General features: G+C 40.7%; 13 protein-coding genes across 13 annotated transcripts; 5 read left to right on the top strand and 8 right to left on the bottom strand.

The window, feature by feature from the left end:
• Positions 1-195: 195 nt before the first annotated feature.
• Positions 196-1,416, top strand: CHL4 (Chl4p; the record flags this gene model as incomplete). The annotated part of the gene is made up of 1 exon (XM_018134155.1): positions 196-1,416. One exon carries the CDS (start codon positions 196-198, stop codon positions 1,414-1,416), a length of 1,221 nt encoding a protein of 406 aa, XP_017989573.1.
• A 6-nt stretch (positions 1,417-1,422) lies between these two features.
• VPS16 (tethering complex subunit VPS16) lies at positions 1,423-3,819 on the bottom strand (the record flags this gene model as incomplete). Its single annotated transcript, XM_018134154.1, has 1 exon — positions 1,423-3,819. One exon carries the CDS (start codon positions 3,817-3,819, stop codon positions 1,423-1,425), a length of 2,397 nt encoding a protein of 798 aa, XP_017989574.1.
• A 145-nt stretch (positions 3,820-3,964) lies between these two features.
• Positions 3,965-4,267, top strand: ELC1 (elongin C; the record flags this gene model as incomplete). Its single annotated transcript, XM_018134153.1, has 1 exon — positions 3,965-4,267. The coding sequence occupies one exon, from the start codon at positions 3,965-3,967 to the stop codon at positions 4,265-4,267; it is 303 nt and encodes a 100-aa protein (XP_017989575.1).
• A 15-nt stretch (positions 4,268-4,282) lies between these two features.
• RMD5 (ubiquitin-protein ligase RMD5) lies at positions 4,283-5,506 on the bottom strand (the record flags this gene model as incomplete). The annotated part of the gene is made up of 1 exon (XM_018134152.1): positions 4,283-5,506. The coding sequence occupies one exon, from the start codon at positions 5,504-5,506 to the stop codon at positions 4,283-4,285; it is 1,224 nt and encodes a 407-aa protein (XP_017989576.1).
• A 264-nt stretch (positions 5,507-5,770) lies between these two features.
• SGF11 (SAGA histone acetyltransferase complex subunit SGF11) lies at positions 5,771-6,088 on the bottom strand (the record flags this gene model as incomplete). Its single annotated transcript, XM_018134151.1, has 1 exon — positions 5,771-6,088. The coding sequence occupies one exon, from the start codon at positions 6,086-6,088 to the stop codon at positions 5,771-5,773; it is 318 nt and encodes a 105-aa protein (XP_017989577.1).
• A 279-nt stretch (positions 6,089-6,367) lies between these two features.
• CTA1 (catalase A) lies at positions 6,368-7,897 on the bottom strand (the record flags this gene model as incomplete). The annotated part of the gene is made up of 1 exon (XM_018134150.1): positions 6,368-7,897. One exon carries the CDS (start codon positions 7,895-7,897, stop codon positions 6,368-6,370), a length of 1,530 nt encoding a protein of 509 aa, XP_017989578.1.
• Positions 7,898-8,199: 302 nt separating this feature from the next.
• Positions 8,200-8,886, bottom strand: CAM1 (translation elongation factor EF1B gamma; the record flags this gene model as incomplete). Its single annotated transcript, XM_018134149.1, has 1 exon — positions 8,200-8,886. One exon carries the CDS (start codon positions 8,884-8,886, stop codon positions 8,200-8,202), a length of 687 nt encoding a protein of 228 aa, XP_017989579.1.
• A 320-nt stretch (positions 8,887-9,206) lies between these two features.
• On the top strand, positions 9,207-10,433 carry DIG1 (Dig1p; the record flags this gene model as incomplete). Its single annotated transcript, XM_018134148.1, has 1 exon — positions 9,207-10,433. One exon carries the CDS (start codon positions 9,207-9,209, stop codon positions 10,431-10,433), a length of 1,227 nt encoding a protein of 408 aa, XP_017989580.1.
• A 568-nt stretch (positions 10,434-11,001) lies between these two features.
• Positions 11,002-12,174, top strand: MNN9 (mannosyltransferase complex subunit MNN9; the record flags this gene model as incomplete). Its single annotated transcript, XM_018134147.1, has 1 exon — positions 11,002-12,174. One exon carries the CDS (start codon positions 11,002-11,004, stop codon positions 12,172-12,174), a length of 1,173 nt encoding a protein of 390 aa, XP_017989581.1.
• Positions 12,175-12,360: 186 nt separating this feature from the next.
• Positions 12,361-13,932, bottom strand: PHO8 (alkaline phosphatase PHO8; the record flags this gene model as incomplete). The annotated part of the gene is made up of 1 exon (XM_018134146.1): positions 12,361-13,932. One exon carries the CDS (start codon positions 13,930-13,932, stop codon positions 12,361-12,363), a length of 1,572 nt encoding a protein of 523 aa, XP_017989582.1.
• Positions 13,933-14,519: 587 nt separating this feature from the next.
• Positions 14,520-15,116, bottom strand: ARL3 (Arf family GTPase ARL3; the record flags this gene model as incomplete). Its single annotated transcript, XM_018134145.1, has 1 exon — positions 14,520-15,116. The coding sequence occupies one exon, from the start codon at positions 15,114-15,116 to the stop codon at positions 14,520-14,522; it is 597 nt and encodes a 198-aa protein (XP_017989583.1).
• An 835-nt stretch (positions 15,117-15,951) lies between these two features.
• On the top strand, positions 15,952-20,433 carry AW171_hschr84637 (HHL182Wp; the record flags this gene model as incomplete). Its single annotated transcript, XM_018134144.1, has 1 exon — positions 15,952-20,433. One exon carries the CDS (start codon positions 15,952-15,954, stop codon positions 20,431-20,433), a length of 4,482 nt encoding a protein of 1,493 aa, XP_017989584.1.
• Positions 20,434-20,710: 277 nt separating this feature from the next.
• On the bottom strand, positions 20,711-21,412 carry MRPL15 (mitochondrial 54S ribosomal protein mL57; the record flags this gene model as incomplete). The annotated part of the gene is made up of 1 exon (XM_018134143.1): positions 20,711-21,412. One exon carries the CDS (start codon positions 21,410-21,412, stop codon positions 20,711-20,713), a length of 702 nt encoding a protein of 233 aa, XP_017989585.1.
• Positions 21,413-21,562: the final 150 nt, after the last annotated feature.

A 21,562-nucleotide genomic window follows, 5' to 3' on the forward strand; every position in this document is an offset into this window, starting at 1 on the left:
TCCTTTTAAGCTGCGTCTGATGCTATATTAAGTGTTTAAATGAGCGATGAGATGTGAGTACTACTGAAATTTTTCATATTGGAAAAAAAAAAAAAAAAGAAATAGTCTTTCAGCAATAATAAACCACGAAAGAACAAGACAGATGAGCAGTTATAAAGTGTTTAATTGGCCTCCTTGAGGCTTTAGTGCTTGATTATGTTACTAGATGGTGATACATTGTGCGGGTTAAACCAGTCAGAAATTTTGATGAAAATCAATAAACTAGATATTGGTACTTTTAGGCGAATATTACAAATATGGTTAGAAAATTTCCCTCCAACTAAAATAGACAGCGAACATTATGAAGAGCTCTCTAAATTTGGATTGCGTGCGTTAGGCCAACTAGTTGTGACCGAACTATGGCCTAGTGGATTTAATTTGTTTCAATTGGCTCAACTGGATGTTAGTGCAGTGATTTTAGATAAGGTTACGTTAGAGTGGGTGGCTTCTGGCACGCGTGATAAAGATGGAGAGCCTGTCAAAATCCCAATTAATTTTAAGAGATTTGAGAATGGGTTGAAATCTTTAATTGGCAAGTTGCACGATTGTCATGTTTACTCAGAACGGCATCCTGTGCTACCCTTAGTGATCTGTAGAGTTCAGCTATTTGAATGCAATACTTCTCGATTGATGTCACATAAGCCATTTTATGTTGCAATCCCCACTGGATATAGAGTACTTTACCACTCAGCACAGAAAGATGTACATTCGCAGTATATCTTGCAATGCCTTTTAATACTGCTAAGGAAAGACAGCGCTGTTGTACAATTGAACCAGATCTCACCTGCAATTAGAGGAACACTTACCGATGTGAACATGCGCTACGGAGCCTGCTTTGGAAGGGATCTTCAGGGTGTTTGGACAGCCTATCTCGATAAAAATATTGAGCCATCGCCTCTCGATAGTCCGGAGAAGCATCCAAGTGTTGTTGGTGTTCCTGCTAAAAGAAGACCTACCGATGATGACGATGAGAACGTTAAGTGGAAGCAAGAACGATCTATGATAATGTTTAAAGGGTCAAAATATGGCATTAAAAGGAAAAAAAAGTACCTAAATAAAAGGTCACAACAGCGAATATATAGACTGCACGGTGATAATAAAGAGAATAATAATAGTGATGACGATAGTGTAGACGAATATGAATCTCTAATTCCAGTAAGAAACGTATCCTTCTCTGTAAAGGACAATGAACGTGGCCTGAACTTTAAGCTACGGTTGCAGGGCAACGACGTTTTTGGTGGACTCCACGAATTGTGTTCTAAACAGCAGCTGGACATAGATTACTTACCAAGTTGGTTAACTGGAGAACACGGAGACTCATCTGGAATTGTCGAAGATGGAAAATTTAAGAAGTTAAATAGAGCAGGAATTATTTAGATATAACTATAACTTTCCCATTGCTTCGCGCAATATGACTGTCAATTGGGGCTGATTATCGGGGATTAGTTTTTTAATGCGTTTTAATGCATTTATATCCTTTTCTTTGGAAGCAATTTGAATAGCGTCGCAATAGGAACCACAGTCCAAGTACATGTCAATCTTTTTTTGAGCTGATAAACCAGTTATCATATCAATATAAACTGCAGCTTCCTTTTTATGTCCCATCTTAAACGTGCCTTCATAGAAGGGCATATAACCAATTGGCGATTTCTTCTCCTTTGCAAAATTAAATAGTTCTTCAAATCGTCCCAATTTGCACAATGTTTTGCATTTAATCTGGTAAAACTTTCTGTCACTTAACTTAAATGTCTTGACCAGCTTAACCACATGCCTTTCCTGTCCCATTTCGATTAGGGTGGTCAATGTATTGTCCATTGTCATATTATTGAAATCGCGATGGAACAGAGTTGTAAGCTCATGTTGATATTCATAGAGCGAGTTGTACCTTGTTAGCAGTTCTTTATTTTCGCTCACTAATGGATTATCTACCACAAATCCTAGAAGATTTATTATCTGTGGGAAGTATGAGGATAACTCATTGTTTTTTTGACCTTCTTCAAACAATACCTGTGCTAGTTCTTGGAATTTGTCGGTTTGTCGGTAGAAATCATACAAAAATTTCCAGTTATTACGTTCATAAAACAACATTAGCTGATTTTCTTTCATCACTAACATCAAGATCTTGGTAAATTGGGCAACCGTTAACTTATCCCTCAAGATTAGTAACAATGTCAAAATTAAAGTTGGATCATTCGTTTTGACAGCCTCTATTAATGCCAGTTCGACCTCATCCATATCTAGTAATAACTGTAACTTTTGTTTGGGGTGGGTACTATCTAACGTCAAGTTCTTTGCAAGTTCAAATCTTCCCTCAAGGAATGCAGTCCGAGCAATATTTATCATGGGCGGAGCTACCGTCTGTCTAGCGGCTTGGTTTTTAATCACAAGATATAGCTGCATGTCTTCAAGCTCAGGAGATAGCTTAATCTTGGCAAGTGCCCATTCCTGAAAAATATCTGCTAGTCTATTATGATGCTTTAGGAAATTGCAAATTTGAATACATTTATGAAACTTTCGCAACCTCAGTAACCTACTTAGTATTCCATCAACTGTAAACCCATCCAACTGTTTCGCAGTGATCGACAACCCCAACTGCGAAAGCGTGTTGAGTACTCGCAGTAAATTGCAAGTATCTACAAAAACCTTGGGATCGAAGGAATCACTAGACAAAGAGTCTTTTCCAAAAGATGCAGCAGACAAAAGCCTCTTCTGCCAGTAAGGCGAAAATTCATCTCTAGCAGCTAGCGTACATTCCAATACTGCTTGTTCGAGATTGATCACTTTTAGATTTTCAATGGCCTTCGGTGCGTGATTCGATAATAATTCAAGTGAATCCAATAAAATCGCGCTTGACTCAGTAGAACCAATTGAGAATATTTTGGAAGTATATTTCTCCACCTTGGAAATAAAATTCGTAGCACTCGAAGTTAGCACCTTCAATCCATCAATTTCTGTCCTTAGATCTATTATCATATCCGGATACCAAAATGTGATGTACGACCCTTGAGGGCCAATTAACTTCACTTCTCCCCCACCGTGAGAACAATAGGCCACAGTATCATTCCCACACCATGCAATTATATCTGGATTTTCTTCCAATGTTTGTTCCAGCAAAAACTTTGACGGACTCTTGTAAATTGCTAGATTACTCAACCTAAAATTGAATAAACACACAAATCCCTTAGGAGATATCTTAACGGTTTGCCACGATGAGCCTGAAATAGCCTTCTCAAAGCTCTTAGTAGAAACCGTTAAATGAAACACAGTTTTATTTCCCAATAAAACAACCAAATCTTTCTGGGCATACCAGTGGTGTTTTGTAGCCAACGTAAACCGATCTTCATTTTTGCAAAGCAAATCAAATGAATCATCATAATACCTATATATATCTTGACTAGACTGTAAAACAACAATCCCATTCTTGTAATCCCAGATAATGTCGCCTATTTCTTCAGGTAATTTTGCATCTTTACTAATTAAAGGAAACCAACCATCAACTTTCCGTATTCTATCTTGCAATACTAAAATGAACCGCTCGTCCTCATCAAAACAAAATGTTACTATCTTCGAAGGTAAATTGTTAACATCTAATTGCCATATTAGCTCACCATTATAATTATAGCAATGAATCTTCTGGTCAAAACAAAGCGCGCAGAGTGTTGTTGAGAAAGTTTGAATTAATTCTTTATTATGGCTCCAATCCCAAACCCCTAGCTGTCGACTTCTATAGAAAACATCTGATAACCTCTCCCAACCTAAACTAGGGTTCATTTCGGTCATTTAGTTGTTTGTATGTGTGGTAACAAATTCATCTGTTGATTACTCTATAAATCTCGGGGGTAAAATATACAAGCCGTAAAAGCGCAGTATTAAAAGTAGTCTACAAGCGGAATTCAAGAAAGAACATTCACGTCGTTAAAGCATCATGGAAGGCGTAGATGAGGTTACTTTGGTTTCTGGGAATGGTGAGGAATTCAAAATACCAGAACAAGTAGCTCTGCAATCTCCTACCTTGAGCAAGATGCTAAGTTCATCTTTTCTTGAACAAAAGGAGAGGAGAATAGTGCTATCGGAAACTGATGGTAAGATCCTTAGTAAAGTTATTGAGTACTTAAATTATGTGTATGATAATAAGGATAAGGACGCAGATGAAGATATACCAGAATTTAACGTACCACCTGAAATTTCATTGGAACTGTTGCTTGTTGCAGACTACTTACAAATCTAGTTAATAAAAGTTTAACTACAATCTAGCAAAATTTACCTTCTTGGTCTTCGCTTTAGATGCCATTATAGGACAGTATGGGCATTTGAAGTTACAGGTGCCGTTTGTACTTAACTTGTCAAGACTTTTCTTCGATATTATGTGATGACAAGGTAATGAATATGGAGGGTTTTCAATGGTGGTTTCCTCCTTGAGAACAGGACAAATGAAAACAGGATGAAAATTGCACACAAAATCAGGAAGTTTGACATGGAATGGAAGCTCGTCCTCTGTTGACCAGTCTACATGGCTAGCAGCTCTAATAGTTTGGTACTTGATAAAAAATTGGAAAGAAATAATACCACTAAGAAGTATGAGGAACAAGGATGAATCGTATAGAAGATTATTTGCTTTGCAGTAATCCTTTGTGAACAACGCGATGCACTTTTCTAGCTGAGCTTTTATCTCTTCCTCTAACAGATGGAACCTTTCTTCGCCGCCTACGACTATTTTGCCTAGGAGCGCGCCGATATCGCGACGTATGCAATACTTACGGGTTTTAATCATCATATCTGGAATGTTTTCCATCACGTAGTTATACGAGAGTAGTTTGTCCCCGCTTAGCAATAGCTGTTTAGCTTTTAGAAGATAAAGCTCAAACTGCAAGTTGGATCCAGGCGTACACCACTTCATGCAGCTTTCTAGAGACCCGCTCTTGAGATCCTGTATAATCTGACCCATTTCGACATATTCCTCTGTTATATGTTCATCAACACCGTATAAAGTTTTCATGTAATTAACTATCTCAGCACGTTCGCGCATTGGAACATTACTTATATTATAGCGAGCAAGGTGCTTACCAATAGCAGAGGCCACATATTCCTTAGCATGGGGTGGTAACCTGTTTGTGTATACTTTTTCTAGCTCAAAATCAAACAGTTTACTAACTGCGTGCTTCTCGAACCTATTTTGTTGTACTATAGCTGCTTTACATGATTTCCGAATATTTGCATCCCAAGCATTATGTGTTTTGCGTAACTTCTCAGAAATTAATTGACGTTTCTTATTAAAACTGGCCTCATCTTCCACTTTACCGGACTGAAGTTCTTGCTGTTGTTTATTCAAATGCGCCTTTAACTTCTTTAACTGAAGCTTGAACTCATGTGTTTCAGTGAGGCATTTCTTTAAGACATGGTTACGAATATCATCACCATCGTAAAACCTTTTGAATTCCGTGTCTAAATTCTCCAACAACTGAGACATTCTTGTCTAATAGTAAGCACAAATATAGAATACTGGAGCGACTATTGGTGCTTACTTTGTTTAGAGAAGTTAGGCAGTAACCGCATACGTAGTGTGCCCCCTTTCTCCTGTATTTGGGATTCTCTAAATGCCCGTCTAAAGTGATGAGATAGGTTATGCCTTCAATTGATGGACTGCCAAGAAGAGAAAGGATATACCCTTGCTGTCCTACTGCCGTTATCTATCTGTGACATTTAGCGGTTTTAGTGTCCACCGGCGACGTTATTATCCTCTTCTACCGCCTCTGCTCATGCATCTCTCTAAATGGGCAGCAAACCTATTTGCTGAAATATCCCTATCACAATTATTACATCTGAAGTATATCGATGATTCTTGCTGTTTCTGGCGACCGTATATATCAAGTTTACCGTTTGGATCATAATTTAATGTTGGATTATTTGGGTATCTTGCATTTAAAAATTGGTTTTGACTAGTGGCTCTAGAAACAATGTCTTGTACGATAGAAGTAACTAGATTGTAATAAATATCTTCAGCCATCGTAAGGATTGTGACTTGCGGCATGGTTTTATGTTGTACAGTCATATATGAGGGGGGGATACTGAATTGATTATTATTTTCTTCGTATCGGATATCTTCCTAATATTCTGTAGAATGTTTGTGAGTATAGAACGCAGTTTTTCATATACAACAAAGTTTAGACGGAAAGTTAAATAAATTAAACGAGATTAAAAGCAGCAGGACCGCAACTATAGACGAAAGATGTAACTCATCTCACTAAGTACTAAATCAATTCATAGAGTACTAAAAGGTAATAAATAAGTTAAATAATAGACAGGCATTAAGGTGCAGACGATGAGTCCACTATAATTTAGTTCCAGCAGGCTTCGACAATGAAAGAGCCTCTGTCTTAATAGCGTCACCAAGACCTGGATCAACACGGTGGAACATGGCAAAGACGCGCTCCTGGATATCTGGAGAAGCATTAGAAACATGGACAGCAACATTGTGTGCGAGGTTCTTCTGCTGGCCTGGTTGACGGGCAAGCACTTTCGTGTAGAGGTCTCTGGCTTGCACAAAATCGATATCGCCTGGAGATGTGGCCCAGTGGAATGGAAGAGCAGGGCCGGACCATTTCTCTTGGTGTTCCTGGATGGGGATGTTAGCAGCTGCGAACTTGTAGCTGTTTGAGGTGTTGAGGTAGTTGGATTCGCTACCCAAATTACCGTCAACGTTCATTGGACCGTCTCTGATAGCTGGGTGGAAAGACTTGGAAGCGTATGGGCAGTTTACAGGGACCTGGTGGTAGTTAGGCCCAATTCTGTAACGGTGAGCATCTGCATAAGCAAATAGACGAGCCTGTAACACAGGATCGGCACTAGGCTCCTGATAAGGCACAGTGGTACTTGGAGCAAATGCGGCCTGTTCCACTTGAGCAAAGAAATTCTTTGGCACCTCGTTCAAGACCATCTTACCGACGCGGCGCAATGGGAAGTCCTTTTGAGGCCATACCTTGGTCAAGTCAAACACAGAGAATGGCAACTTCTTGGCTTCCTCCTCGGTCATGGTCTGGATATAGACAGTCCACGAAGGGTAGTCACCCTTTTCAATTGAGTTTACTAAGTCTTCCTGGCAGAAATCTGCGTTCTCACCGGCAAGCTTCCCAGCTTCTTCATGCGTTAGATTCTTGATTCCCTGGTCGGTCTTGATGTGTACCTGGACATAGCGCCAGTCGCCCTTCTTGTTAGACCACTTGTAGGTGTGTCCGGAGTAACCGTTCATGTGTCTGTAAGAAGCTGGGATACCACGGTCCGAGAACAAAATCATCACCTGATGGATCGCAACCTGGTTCTCGGGCGTAGTCAAGAAATCCCAGAACATGTTCGCATCCTTCAAATTCGTCTTCGGGTTCCTCTTCTGCGTGTGGATAAAGTGAGGGAACTTCGCAGGGTCCCTGATAAAGAACACTGGAGTGTTGTTGTAGACCCAGTCCAAATTACCCTCCTCAGTGTAAAACTTAGTGGAAAACCCACGGGGATCACGCACAGTGTCAGCGGACCCCTTCTCACCTCCCACAGTCGAGAAACGCACCAAACACCTCGTTTTCTTACCTATCTCGGAAAACATGGCAGAACCGCACACGTCCGTGATGTCGTCTGTGACCTCAAAGTACCCAAACGCCCCTGACCCGTGCGCATGAGGGTTCCTCTCCGGTATCCGCTCTCTGTTGAAGTGGGCAAGCAAATCAACCAAGTTGTAGTCCTGCATCAACAGCGGCCCGTGTTGCCCAACCCGCTGGGTGGCAAATGGGTCACCAAGCGGCTTACCAAGCGAGTTAGTCACAACCCTGTCATCTCTGACGTCGGCAGTATTTGTATTATCTTCACTAGACATTAGCCCCAAAATTCAATCAAATAGTATCGTGTTTAACTTTAAGAAACACTTATAAGACACTGATCTTAATTCCAAACTACCTACCACTCATTCTGTACCTCTCTTCTACTCAAAACCCTCATTTATATAACCATTCAAAATATCAATGAACTATCTCTCTTCGACCGATATTTCCATAGTGTATCTGCTCTACAGCTAAACCCCGTGAGAGGTTGCTTATTGATTGATTACTCCAACGAACCATGCTGTTTCATTCACCCCTGTATTTGGGAATCAATGACCCCTATTATCCGCAACCTTTTTTAACGTTTTTTTTCCGGCTTACTTCCGTCCGAAATAGCGGGGACTGCCATAGCAATGTCACACGCTTTAAAATCTTGATAGTAGGGCGACATAATAGGCAACTCTATAACATCGTAGAACCATTTCGTAATCGCTGGGTGATTATTGCGCCATTCTGCTCCATAAAAAAATTCAAAGCACCTCCTAAAAATTGCCGCCGTGAATAGGTCCGCTAGAGTGGCTTCTTCAGTCTCGGCCAAATAATTTATATTCGATAACCTTTTCTCATAAACGTCGGTAATAGCATCCAAATTTTTAGAGGCTTCTTCAAAAGAATTCTTGTCATATGGCTTTTCACCTTTAATCTGGGTTAGCATTGTAGCCATATTAATACAGAAATCTGTGTTTGCAAGTGATAAGTACATTAAAATAAGTGTATGTTTAGAGAGATCAGAGGTGTGTAGTAACCTTTCTCTTGTTTTATAGTCTGGAGAGGTCTTTAACAAGTAAATCATAATGGGTATAACTTCAGTCAATTTGGCTCCTGTAGCAGTGATAAGACAGGGAACCTTCCTGAGAGGGAAATTCTTGGACCATTCTTCTAGATATTGGTCTGGGTCTCTAATTTCCACTTTCAGCCCCAGGTGGGAAACGAGCAACTTGGGGACGAGACAGCGGATACGCTTATTGACATAGAGTACGGACATTGGTGGTTCGGTGTGGTTAAGAAGCGTGTGATGAAAGTGCGAGCTTATAATGCAATAAATGCAATATTACGCACCCTTTTTTTGTTGAAAAGGCCGGGTGATATCGCGCGGAACTTGAACGTCACGAAGGAACTGGCGGGTGGTGTGTCACGTGACGTGCCTTTTCAACCATCATCGATATGTTTCATCGTCGCAAGAATTGATACACTTGGACAATATAGGGCTCATACAAAACCAGTGGAGCTGGAAAATGTGCTAGGTAGTTGCTAAAGATTCATAAGAGAGACTAGTGACTACTGCGATAAATACATTTAACTATAATGGCCGAGATGACGACTTCTTCAACTAGCCTAGAAGTTCCTACCGAGCCGGTGGATGACACATTGAAGCTACAGCAGCTTGGTATTCAATGTATTTCTCCAGGCCTTTCGAGTGAGAATATGGACAATAAGATGCTGACTACCATGCGGATCTCCAAATCGATCGCGAAGGAGCAACGACGGCAAATTGAAAAACTTGGTACTATTAATAACGTCGCGGAAACGTCACAGAGCGTTGAAGCGCCACCTGTGAATGATACTGTGCCGTCACAGGGCAGCAGTACGCTAATGAGACCTCGTGGGAAGTCTCTGCGTAGGAATCGGATGCCCCGTCCGCTAAATATTGGTGGTACGAGTATCAATAATGCCGGACCCGATGGTCTTTGCGCACTTGCAGTTGAATCTGCACCTGCGCATATTACTAATTACCAACAGGCGCTGCAGCAGCAGCAGAACAGGGTTCTAAAGCCTCGGGTGCAGTACATGGGGAAACAGTCGTTGCGCTATGGTGCTGGAGGCCGCCGCGCGGGCGCGTTAGTCCATATGGGGTACCCGCCATTGATGCCCATGTATCCGTATGGACCGCAGTATTACCCGCAATCTAGTCAACCTCAATATTCCGCGCCTATGTACATGATGATGCCACACCTTGCGACGGCGTGTCCGCGTATAAACTCATCTTACGGGCAGCAATTTGGCCCGCATTCTGCAGTACCCACCGCAAAGCCTCGTGTCCAAACTGGCAGTGCCAATAAGGTTCAAGTGGATTTTGAAAGCTTTTTGGAGGGTACTAGGCAGAACGTGATCCCCACGCGCGATGTATTTGCCAACAACACATCCAAATGGGCACCTCTCAAGGCCCAGCCTCTTAGCGCGCAGGAGGAGTTTTTTGGTAAGCGCAGCAAGCTGTCATCTGATCCGGAGGTCGATGAAAGTGGTCCAGATGCAGAAGATACCGCTCTGGACGTCCCGGAAGAGGACGCCTCCACTACTTTGAAAAATGCTTCCGCGCAAGGATCTGAGACGGTCTCTGCAAATGCTCCCACTGCACATGTTGTACCCGGCGAAAGCATCAGGGGAGAAATTACCATCTTGGACGATACCTTTGCATTCGAGTTTTCCTCCATCAAGGATAAGACAGACAAGAAGATGTTTATTAGTATTTGTGATAAAGTCTGGGACGAATCTAAGAAGCTTAATAATGGTACAGAGAAAGACATGCAATGAAAGCATACAACCATTTCCCAAGACTTATGTACTTCCCCGGGCGAAGTGATTGAGCAACAGTTGACGTATATAATGCGCATATATATGTGTATAACTTTATGTATTGTGCTGTGATATTGTTATCTGCAGTGTGCAGAGTATTTTTAATTCTTAATATTAACGTTTAACTCTAAAAATCATTACTTGTTGTACGAGAAGGGAATATTAGAAAAGGGAGATGGCATATCACCAATCTAACCATACTCAATTATCCTCATACAATCTTCTCACTGTTAGATGAATTTAGCATAAATATTAAGCTACTCAATTAAAGCACGTGATCAGTTGGCGCATGGCCGGGTAATGACTCGTAAGATATGACGCACAGCTGTTTATTGTAGCTACCTAAGAATGTTACGTCCCTTCCTGAGGAAGACCGAACTTCAACGTAACTAGAACTGTAGAGTAGCCCTGCAACAGCATCAAAACTGGTTCCGATCCAAGTGGTTTTAGATTTTGATAGGGTCCATTCCCAAAGGATATAACAGAGGAAAACCTGAGAAGAAATATTTCACAAAATCTTTTCATTATGTCTCTATCCATGTTGGTTACTCGATTAAAGAGGTCACCATTAGGTGTTGTATTGTTTCCAATCGTTACGATCACTCTAATATACTTCATATTATTTTCCAGAGAGGGATCTTTAATAGGGAGAGAGACTTCCATTTCTAATCACAAATGGACACATGAAGTGGAAGGCACGTGGCATTTCCCTCATTCTAGCAAGTTTAAAGCTCGCAAGTATTCATACAAATATAAACCAAGCAGGCTATTCAGCGGTAGAGCAAACGAGCAGGTCAACAATGATAGGGTTGAGCACTTTGATTTAAATACTTTGAAGACTACGAAAACGCCGGCTGCCAATAAAGAGCGCGTCTTGATTTTGACGCCAATGCAAAGGTTCCATAACCAGTACTGGGAGAACTTATTAGCTTTAACATATCCACGTGAGTATATGGAACTAGGTTTTATTATTCCTAGATCTTCTACTGGTGATGAAGCCTTGAAGTTGTTGGAGTCTGCTGTGAAGAAAATACAGAGCGGGGCCAAAAATCAAAGGTTTGCCAAGGTAACCATATTGAGACAGGATTCAGCTTCATTCGATCAATTGGATGAGAAAGATAGACATGCTTATAAGGTTCAGAAGGAGAGGCGTGCAGCTATGGCATCTGCAAGAAATGAGTTGCTATTCTCTACTATAGGTCCTCTTACATCATGGGTATTATGGCTAGATGCCGATATAGTCGAGACCTCACCATCCGTCATTGAAGAGATGGCAATGCATGATAAGGAAGTCTTATCAGCTAACGTCTTCCAAAGGTTCATCAATGATGATAAACAGAAAGATATTAGGCCGTATGACTTCAATAACTGGCAAGAAAGTGACACTGGTTTAATGTTGGCTTCAAAGATGGCTGAGGATGAAATTATAGTGGAGGGCTATGCTGAGATTGCCACTTATAGGGTTTTGATGGCAAAGATTTATGATCCTTCAGGTAATCCATCACAGGAAATCCCATTAGATGGTGTTGGTGGTGGTTGTACGTTAGTGAAAGCACATGTACACAGGGACGGTGCAATGTTCCCAAATTTCCCATTTTACCATTTGATAGAGACTGAAGGGTTTGCGAAAATGGCTAAGAGGTTAGGTTATAAAGTATTTGGTTTGCCCAATTATCTAGTCTACCATATCGAGGAATAAATTCTTCATCAATAATAGATCGAATTTTGAATAATTGAATCATATTTATGTATAATTTAAACTATATATATACATACATATACATATATATCTACATATATATATATCTACGTATACATATATCGATGTATCCTTTGTACATTTCTATATTCCGGTAGCCATATGCTGAACGCACAAATATCCTACCTATGACTCTGGTGGGGTGCGATATGCTAGAAGGTTTGTAGTTTTCTGTAAGTCAAGTCCTAGGTAGTTTGCAACGTAACCACCAATACCGGTATTTTCCTGATTTCCCATTAGGTATTGTTTGACTCTCATCCATGAGGATACTTTATTTGAATATGCGTAAACATTAACATCCACAGCAGTATGCCCCGAAGTCGACCATCCAATTAAAGCTCTCCTAGACAACATATCAGACAACCTTGCAAACACAACCATAGCATCATTCTCATTTATAATCGCCTCTACCTCTGCATCGTCATAGTCCTTTATTCCTAAACCCTTTTCGAAGATTTCCTCTTTTACGTAGCTTTTCATCACATCAACGTCGGTCTCATTTGAAAATCGCGTTGTTAATTTTTGCGTTAGATATTGCGTAGAATGTCTTACGCGTGCCAAGACCTCAGGTTTCCAAACGTACTCCGGATAGTCATCACCGATTTGCCTTCCAATCGCCAAACCACCTGTCTCGTGATCTGACGTCGAAATGATGAGCGTCTCTACTGAAGTACGGTCAGCGAAGTTAACAGCAGCTTGAAAAGCGCTATCGAAATCGAGCACCTCTTCGACATGAGCGGCAGGATCATTAGCATGCGAAGCATGGTCAATTCTTGAACCTTCTATCATGAGGAAGAACCCCCGGTCAGAGTCTTTTGTTGCCTCGCTTAGTGCGTTCATTGCGAAGATTGCTTGCTCCTCAAGAGTGGGCAGTTCGTATCCCTGATCAAGAACAAAGGGCATATCGAAATCAGATAATAAAGCAAGCAATGGGAAAGAGATATTCCTCCCATTACCCAAATGTTTGAACTCTGCATAATCGCCCACGTATTGCCAACCGTCCGCAAGCGCTTCATCTATCAAATTACGATTATCTTTTCTTATGCCATGGTTCCCATATGTTGTATCCGCAGCGCAGTAGAAATTAGCTCTGCCGCCTCCTATCATCAAGTCCACCATACGTCCAAGAGAGTAGTCGCCGATCTGGTGTGTAGCAATTACATCCTCGTGGCTGCGGGATTCCACATGAGCGGAAAAAGCCGCCGGCGTCGCATCCGTTATCTTCGACCTAACAACCAACCCAGTCATAAAACCTGCTAGCTTTGCAGTCTCAAGGATCGTACCACATGCTTCCGCGTTGCTGTCTACTCCAATAGCTCCATTGTACGTCTTCATTCCGCAAGAAAACGCTGTCGCGCCAGCTGCAGAATCCGTAATAAGAGAAGAAGAAGACCTGGTTCTGGAACTGCCAACTAAATGATAGTCCAAATTTAAGACCTCATCAAAATTCCTACCTTCCTTATTCTGCATATATGACCTCGCCAAGGAAAGTGAACCAGGGCCCATACCATCGGAAATAAAAAATATCACATTTTTTTTAACCGCCGACCTATTGTCTAAACCTAGCAGTTGGTCAAAAATATGGATAGCACCAATCACAATAGCTATCAAAGAGATAAATATCCAATATTTACCAATCCTCCTGGACTTGGCCGAGTTCAGCGAAGGTAGTAACTTACTTAGTTCCGTCTCAGCCATAGTACAACGATTTGTTCAGCCCCCAACCCGTAACTTTAGAAATGCAAAAGTATTAGTCAAAATATATATCTATGATTGTAAACCTGTAGTAAAGTCGATCGCCTTATAAGGGATTGCTGTAAGGAATAACAGGATTAACCGTTCATCTCGCTTATATTTCTTTCTAACAATGGAGTTACCCGGTTTGAAATTTGTTATCGATTGTTCTAATTTTAAACAAAGGGGCCCATTCCGCTATAAAGACAATCGCTCTAAACAAAGGGTAATCAGCTTTTACACAAGACAATTACGAGATACCTTTAAATCATGGCGTGACAGGTAGGAAAATAATTACGGCACGTGCTCACTTCTAAAGTACACAAGATGCAACCCGCTAGTGCTAGATATATAGATCCGGTAGCTTTGGACTGTAACTGACCAGATGATTAGAGCGCCGCAGCGATCTGCAAATCATTACCGATTGCGGCGATAGGGCACACACTGATAGCAGTGGCTACTACTTTTTAGGGACGTCACGTGCTAAACAATTAAAATCAATTTTATTAAAATTACTCTATCATGACAAAAATAATATATCCAGCGGCTATTTACCTGTATACAGGTGGGCGGGCACGCTTATTTCTTTTTATACGAATAAGTAACCACTCTACAGCGCTCGCAATGCCCTCGCCATTCAAAGCACTTACCGGCAGTACTCGACTATCTCTAGCATCTAAATGCTGTGCTAGTTTATTAAAAACTTGCTTTATGTCGTGAAGTTCCATTTTATCTTCACGATCTTGTTTATTAGCGAGCATAATAATAGGAATACCTTCTATGTCGTCATCCGTGATGGTTTTTTGTAAGGAATCGCAACACTCCTCTAAACGGTACTTATCTGAGCTGTCGATAATAAATATTATCCCATGTGCGTGAATATAATATTCGGACCACATCGCGCGTAATGCTTCTTGACCTCCCACATCCCAGAATTTTAGCAGCGTGTTCTTATCTACTGGGATAGTAGCCACGTTCTGACCTACGGTAGGTACAATTTTTTCTAGAGGACGTGAACTTAACCGGTATATAGATTTCAATTGCTCTAGGAATGTGGACTTTCCAGCGTTGTCCAAGCCTAATATAAGCACGGAATACTGCTCTCGCTTATTCCAGTTGCGATATATTCCTTGTGCCAGGTGGAACATCGTGTTAACAAAAGTTAGATGCTGTTTTTAAGGTCGACCTTGGCGTAAAAATGAACTTCAGGCAATGAAATTGTCCACCCTCGTCAAGATATTTGATTGGGTAGCTGATGAACCTAAATCTATGATTATCTAGTCGTCCTGCAACCTTTCTTGTTCCGAAGTTTCGACAGCGTGATTGGAAACGACACGGGAGAAAAGAGGCTTATGGTTTATACTACGTTTAACCTTCACGAAAATGCAGTTTTCGCGTATATAATGATTATTCACCAGTCATGTGATCAGGAGCATCGCGATTATCTGCGATCCGTTGGATACTGAGCTGTCACACGTAGAAAGTAGTAAATACCGGTCGTAATTAGAAGCATAGATAATGCAGTTCATACGATATATCGTAGGTACCCCAACAGTCTTGGCAACTGTGGATAAGGTAAATATAGCATATAGAAGCGAAAATGTAAAAAATATATAAGCAAGTGATCTTAAATAAATACTGCAATAAGCGTTTCAGCCCTGAAGACTGGAACAAATTAAATAGGAACATATAACAGCAAACTTTTTGCGCCGTCATGTTTTTCAGATAAGGCAGTTGGCCAGACGCCATGTGGAACACATACAATCATGAACATGACATCATGTTGGCGGTCGTATTCAATGACATTTGATTTTTTCCCCCAATTTTGAGGAGTTAACGTTTATATGAAAACTTGACGCTTTCTTTTTAATTTTGACTGATATGTTTACTCCATGACAATTGCACAAATTTGGTTAATTAGGTGCTTACAACTTTGTGCTTTTGAGAATAAAAGTAAAAAAAGTAATATAAAACTGAGAAAGAATGGATAGTGATGAGAAGGAGCTCTCTTCGGAGCAGCTTAACCAAATACATGGTTATTACTTGGCACTGAGGCAGTTTTGCGAGGTTACGGGAGCACCGCAAGACAGATCGTCATCTTCAAGGGCCCAGAAAGCGAGAGCGAAGTTACTGAAGCTTCCCGCGGGGCATTTTCTGGAACTTAGTACGGATGTCCATGATGAGCTTCAGCGTAGGATAGATGAGACACAACAGCAGCCCAATCATTTGTTACCTAAAAAAAATTTCCACGATAAAAGGAATCAGGCGCGTGAAAAACTAGCCAATTTGTCTCAAATGCGATTTGGTGACTTGGTGGATGATATTATTTTTGAGATTAGGAGACGTGGGTATCATGTTAAGGTAAGAGATGCTTATGCTCTAAGGGAGTCTGATGGTTGCATAGCGCCCGAGGGTCGCGCAGAGGGACGCGGAAAAACGTCAATTGTGCGTGATTCGCCTCAAGGACATCACCGAAAATCGCAAGAAGAGTCTGGAGGAGCCGTTGATGTCCCAGACCAGAGCAACGTAAAATCACCCTCCAGACAGGTCAAGAGGAGTAGCCATCAGGAACAATTAGAGAATGGTGGGAAGCTCGGCGAAAATTTTGAGCGACCATCTCGCAATATTACTGAGAACAAATATGCGCATACGGCACAAGTCATTCCAAAGAGGGCTTCTATAGATTGGTCTACGGATGATGAAGATGCGATTAGTAACAATGCTAAAACGGTGGGTGACCGGGGATCTCTTGAGATGAATGGTAAAAGAAGCTCAATGTATAAAATTGATGAAAATCATGAAAATCATGAAAATGAGGACAATCATGTAAATGATTCGCCGAAAAGAGGCCCAACGACTCCAAGAAAGGCCATGCACTCTAAAAGTAAAAGTAGAGCATCTGGTTCCTTGGAGGAAGAATCGCGGAACGTAAGGGAGCTTAAGGAATTAAATGAAAGGCTAGAGGTTAAAGTAAAGGACCTGGCCAATCAGGTCTTGAAATTGGCAGGCGAGAACCAAACTCTACGTGACCAATTGAAGGAAACAATTAATCTATTGGAAGATACGCGTAGTGAATTGCAAATGCAAAGATTGACGGCCAAGCAGGAGAATATTACTGGCGACATTAAACAGCAGCTAGAAAATTTGAACGGTCAGTTGTATGAGTTAACTTTGGAAAATGAAGCATTACAAAGGAAAAATTTGACAATGACATTACAACTGGCAGACAATGATCAGACAATTAATGGTACTCATATAGACGGAGCAACAGCCAAAATTGCTGCCCTTAAAGGCCAGCTTTTAGACTTAATTTCTGAAAATAAGTCATTAAAGCTATCCAAGGGTGAACCAAAACCAAGGAAGGTGGAACCAGCTGAACCATCAAGAAGAGTAAACGAAAACTATGAAAAAGAGATGTCATTAATAACTTCGCAATTGAATGAGTTATCAATACAAAATGAATCCTTGCAACAGTTGAATATGGAGTTAGGCCTTAAAGTAAAGTTTTTGACCGGCCAGCTTGCAAAGTCTAACGGCAATCAACCACCACGCAAAGGACCTGCTTTTGATTTGGAGAGTATATCAAAGTATATCAAGTCTGAGGGTCTCATTCCACTTTCACATATTAGACATTTTAATTTTATGTTGGAGACAATTTTTAATCATTTGGGTAAAGGCGAAAAGTCCGGCGAGGTTTTGTTTGAAGATATTGCTCGTGTTTCAGATGCTGTAGAAAGTATTCTCAAACTTATCTCAGACCAACCTTATAGCCAAGAGACAATACTGATAAAAGCCGCTACGTCTCAAGCTATAACTGCTATTCGATATTACGCTAAGAGCCCAACTATTTTACCGGTGTTTGCCGTTGAAAGTGCATTAACCGGTATTTCGTTCACCATATGCAACCTAGTTGGAGTTGCTGGTATCGAGCAACATAGTAGTTATCCACTTTTCAATAAACCAGAGTCTGAAACTGATTTGAAGGATACTCTTACAAGGTCGGAAAAATCTCCTGAAAGTCTCATAGATGATGAAGGCATTCTAAACTCGGTTAAGCCGTTGAGAATTATACAAAGGGTGAACAGTTTACCACAGGTCGATAGTTCTTCATCACTTTCCAAACTGTCTGGGACCTCTCTGATAAGTGGTAAGATGACCGATGGGCATGAAAGTAGAAATAAGCGTAATCTGACGCTTCCACTGGACGGAAATAGTCGTTTGAGAACGGTGAAAAGTAGTAGTCCTTCTACTTTAAGGCATGTTATCGGTGATCTACCGGGTACATCGGATCAAGGCGGACAAAAGACTACCTCTGCAGATGAGTTTTCAATTACTGCCACGACTGATGTTATAGATCCAAGTCAAACGAACTTTGATAGAGCATTAAAGTCAGAGTTTGCTCCTGAGAACACTAATAGTGAGTTGGAAGACTGCGTCATCTCGGATGGAATACCAGAAACACCAAATGCTGAATTTCGGATATCTGAGGCACTAAATGCTGAATTTGGAAGATCAGATGCATCAAATTTTAATTTAGGCAAGTCTATTTCACAAGCTGTTAATTTCGGGAGATCAGAAGCACAAAACTCTAAATCGGGTAGTTTGGTAGAACCAAGTATTAATTATGGGAAACTGACTGCTCCCAGCCTTAACTTTAGCAGTTCAGAAGCACCAAATGTTAGTTTCGGTGAATCTGAGGATCCCAATGGTGATGTAGAGAGATCAGTAATACAAAATGTTAATTTTGGCAAACCAGAGGCTCCAAATTCTAACTTCGAGAGATCGGAAGCTCAAGATGTTAGTTTCCAGGAATCCGAAGGGACTGATTCTGGATTTGAGAGATCGGAAGCACCATATTCTAACTTTAGTAGGTCTGAAATGCAAAATGTTAGTTTTGGGGAATCAGAAGGGCCCAATTCTGATTTCGAAAGGTCACAAGCTCCATATTCCAACTTTGGCAGACCAGACGCCCACAATTTCAGTTTCGGGGAATCGGAAACATCTAATGCCGATTTCGAGAGTTCAGAACCGCCATATTCTAACCTTGGTAGGCCAGAAGCACAAAATGCTAACTCTGTGAAAGCAGAAATCCCCAATGCTGGTTTTGAGAAACCAGGAGTATTAAATCCCCAGTTTGAAGGAGAAGCTGCTCCAGAGAATGGTATTATCGACAATTCTATAGAAGCTAATAAAGATCAAAGTCCGAAAGTAAGTCACCAAAGTTTAAGTTCTAAGGAGAGTTTATCTTCTCTGGGGAATCCGTTTATCGTAAAGGGTCCATTCAACAAAGGCTTTGCACAAATTAGTACCGATAATGGACCGGAAAAAGAAGAAGCTACTTCTCAGGACCCTGCCATCATATCCCGCAGCAATCTTTTTAATGACAGAAACAATAGCATGCTTGAAAAGTCTACCACTCCAGTAAAGCGCACTTCGTTTTCAGGATTGAGGCCTGATTTATATAAAGATGATTACAATTCCTCTGAATCTGCCGAATTTTCATCACCAAGTGATGACGAAAATACTTACCAGGCGTTAAAGGAGAATATGAAGAAGAACCGTCTCAGTTGTGCCTCGTCAGAGAATTCTTATAATTTATATCCTCTGCACCCTGAGGGGCCACAGCCTGAAGGGACACCAAAGCGTGATAGTAACACTAGCGAAGTTCTTCGAGCATCGGACTTCGACTTGGAGGTCATATCCAAAGTAGACTCGAAAACCAGTTCTAAGCATGAAATTCATTCTCCCTCAAAAAACACATTATCTGAGGAACATGAAATGGAAAGCAATGCTGTCAACTATTTTTCAAATGATGAAGCCAATAAATCTTTGGATAAAACTTCAACTACGGCACGGACTGTTGATGTCAATCCAATTGAAAATTCTACTGTTGAAACTGTAGCTGCTGAAAACGAGCAGCCAAATGAAGAACATGCAGGTCCTACAGAAGCTAGCTCGGAGGTGGATTTTAACATAGATGAGTTTGATATTGAAAATCCAGACAATACCTTATCGCAGTTGCTACTTTATTTGGAATACCAAACAATGGACGTAATATGTACCATCCAATCGCTACTGACTAGTATTAAAGAACCAAAAGCAACTGCAGGTAACCTAAGGTATGAATCAAGTGCCATTAGTCAAGTTATAGGTCAAATGGTGGATGCTACTAGCATCGCAATGAATCAAACTAGAAATGCAACACTAAAAGAACATGGTAATTGGGTTGTCAAAAGTCTTTCAGACTGCCGCAGCAGGATGATAGTACTATGTAACTTAACACCAGAAGGTCTATTTGCTACTGAATCAACTGATAGTCAATTTGCAGACAAACACTTCAAACAAAGGTTGGCAGGTGTAGCATTTGACGTTGCGAAATGTACAAAAGAGCTTGTAAAGACAGTGGAGGAAGAAAGCTTAAAAGAAGAGATAGAATATTTGGATTCTAAGTTACAGAAAAAGTAATCTGTATGGGAGTTTTGGGACAGAAAAGTGAGCCCGTTGTGGCTACCTCTGTAAAAGTTTATATATTATATTTTAAATGTGTATTATTAGCTACCCGTTTTAGCCATGCATGTTTTGTCATGTTAAACAAACATCCTAAACCATTATTCAACCGGTGGCCTAGGTTGTTTCTAGATTAGTGAATTTACAATAATTACGTAAAGTAATTAGTCTTTATCATTACATGGAGGTAAATCCGCAGAATTGAAATATGATTTATTTACAAGTACAAAAGGCCTTAGTTTTTTGCCAGTCCCGCGTTAGACAAGTAAGCCAGACTTCCTTCTTTCTTAATATCAAGCAATTCCTTTTCAATATATTCTATAGTTTTTCCATGACCATGAAATGTCAATGCACTGCCAATCAAAGCGTTCAACACTGTAGAGTGTATTGTATGCACTCCGTTGAATTCGGCAGATTCATTAATATCTCGCTTATTCCAAAATATTAGATGATCAATATTTTTAGATTTGACGAATTCAGATGCAACTTCTTTGGATAGAACTGACTTAGCAACTACCGATCCCAAATTTGCAAAATTTAAGCCATTAACTGGCTCTTGAATCTTTTTTGGATTAACCTTGCATACACTAGTTGAAAGTTGCATATAAGTAACGGCAGCACGATACTTCAAAAATTGGCCTCCTAAAATCGCCAATTTCTCGTTGTATGGCTTACATCCTTGAGCAAATGACTTATGTGTTAGACATTGCAGTATAACATAATCCGGCAGCTGCAACCCATAACTCTCCAAATTGAAGTTTTTGCGAACCACATCTTGATACTGGGCAGGTTCAACTTTATCGTAGTGAAGCCCCATTGGATTTTTCAACATTTCTACTGGGTCTCTCTTTAAACCACGAACTCTCGCACCACTATGAAGGTATGTGATAGAACGCTTAGCATGCCTAGAAACATTAATAAGTTTTGATAAAAACATGGAATCTAATAAGGACATGGTTCTCGAAGAACTGGAGTTGGAAACCTGATGGCAGCTTATTAGATTATCGGATCTTCGCTACTACTTCATTCTATTTCTTGACCTAATCTCATCATCGCTAACTGAAAAATTTCAGAAAGTTCTGACCAA

Source organism: Eremothecium sinecaudum, chromosome VIII (genome assembly GCF_001548555.1).
Source record: "Eremothecium sinecaudum strain ATCC 58844 chromosome VIII, complete sequence".
Classification (NCBI taxonomy): Eukaryota; Fungi; Ascomycota; class Saccharomycetes; order Saccharomycetales; family Saccharomycetaceae; genus Eremothecium; species Eremothecium sinecaudum.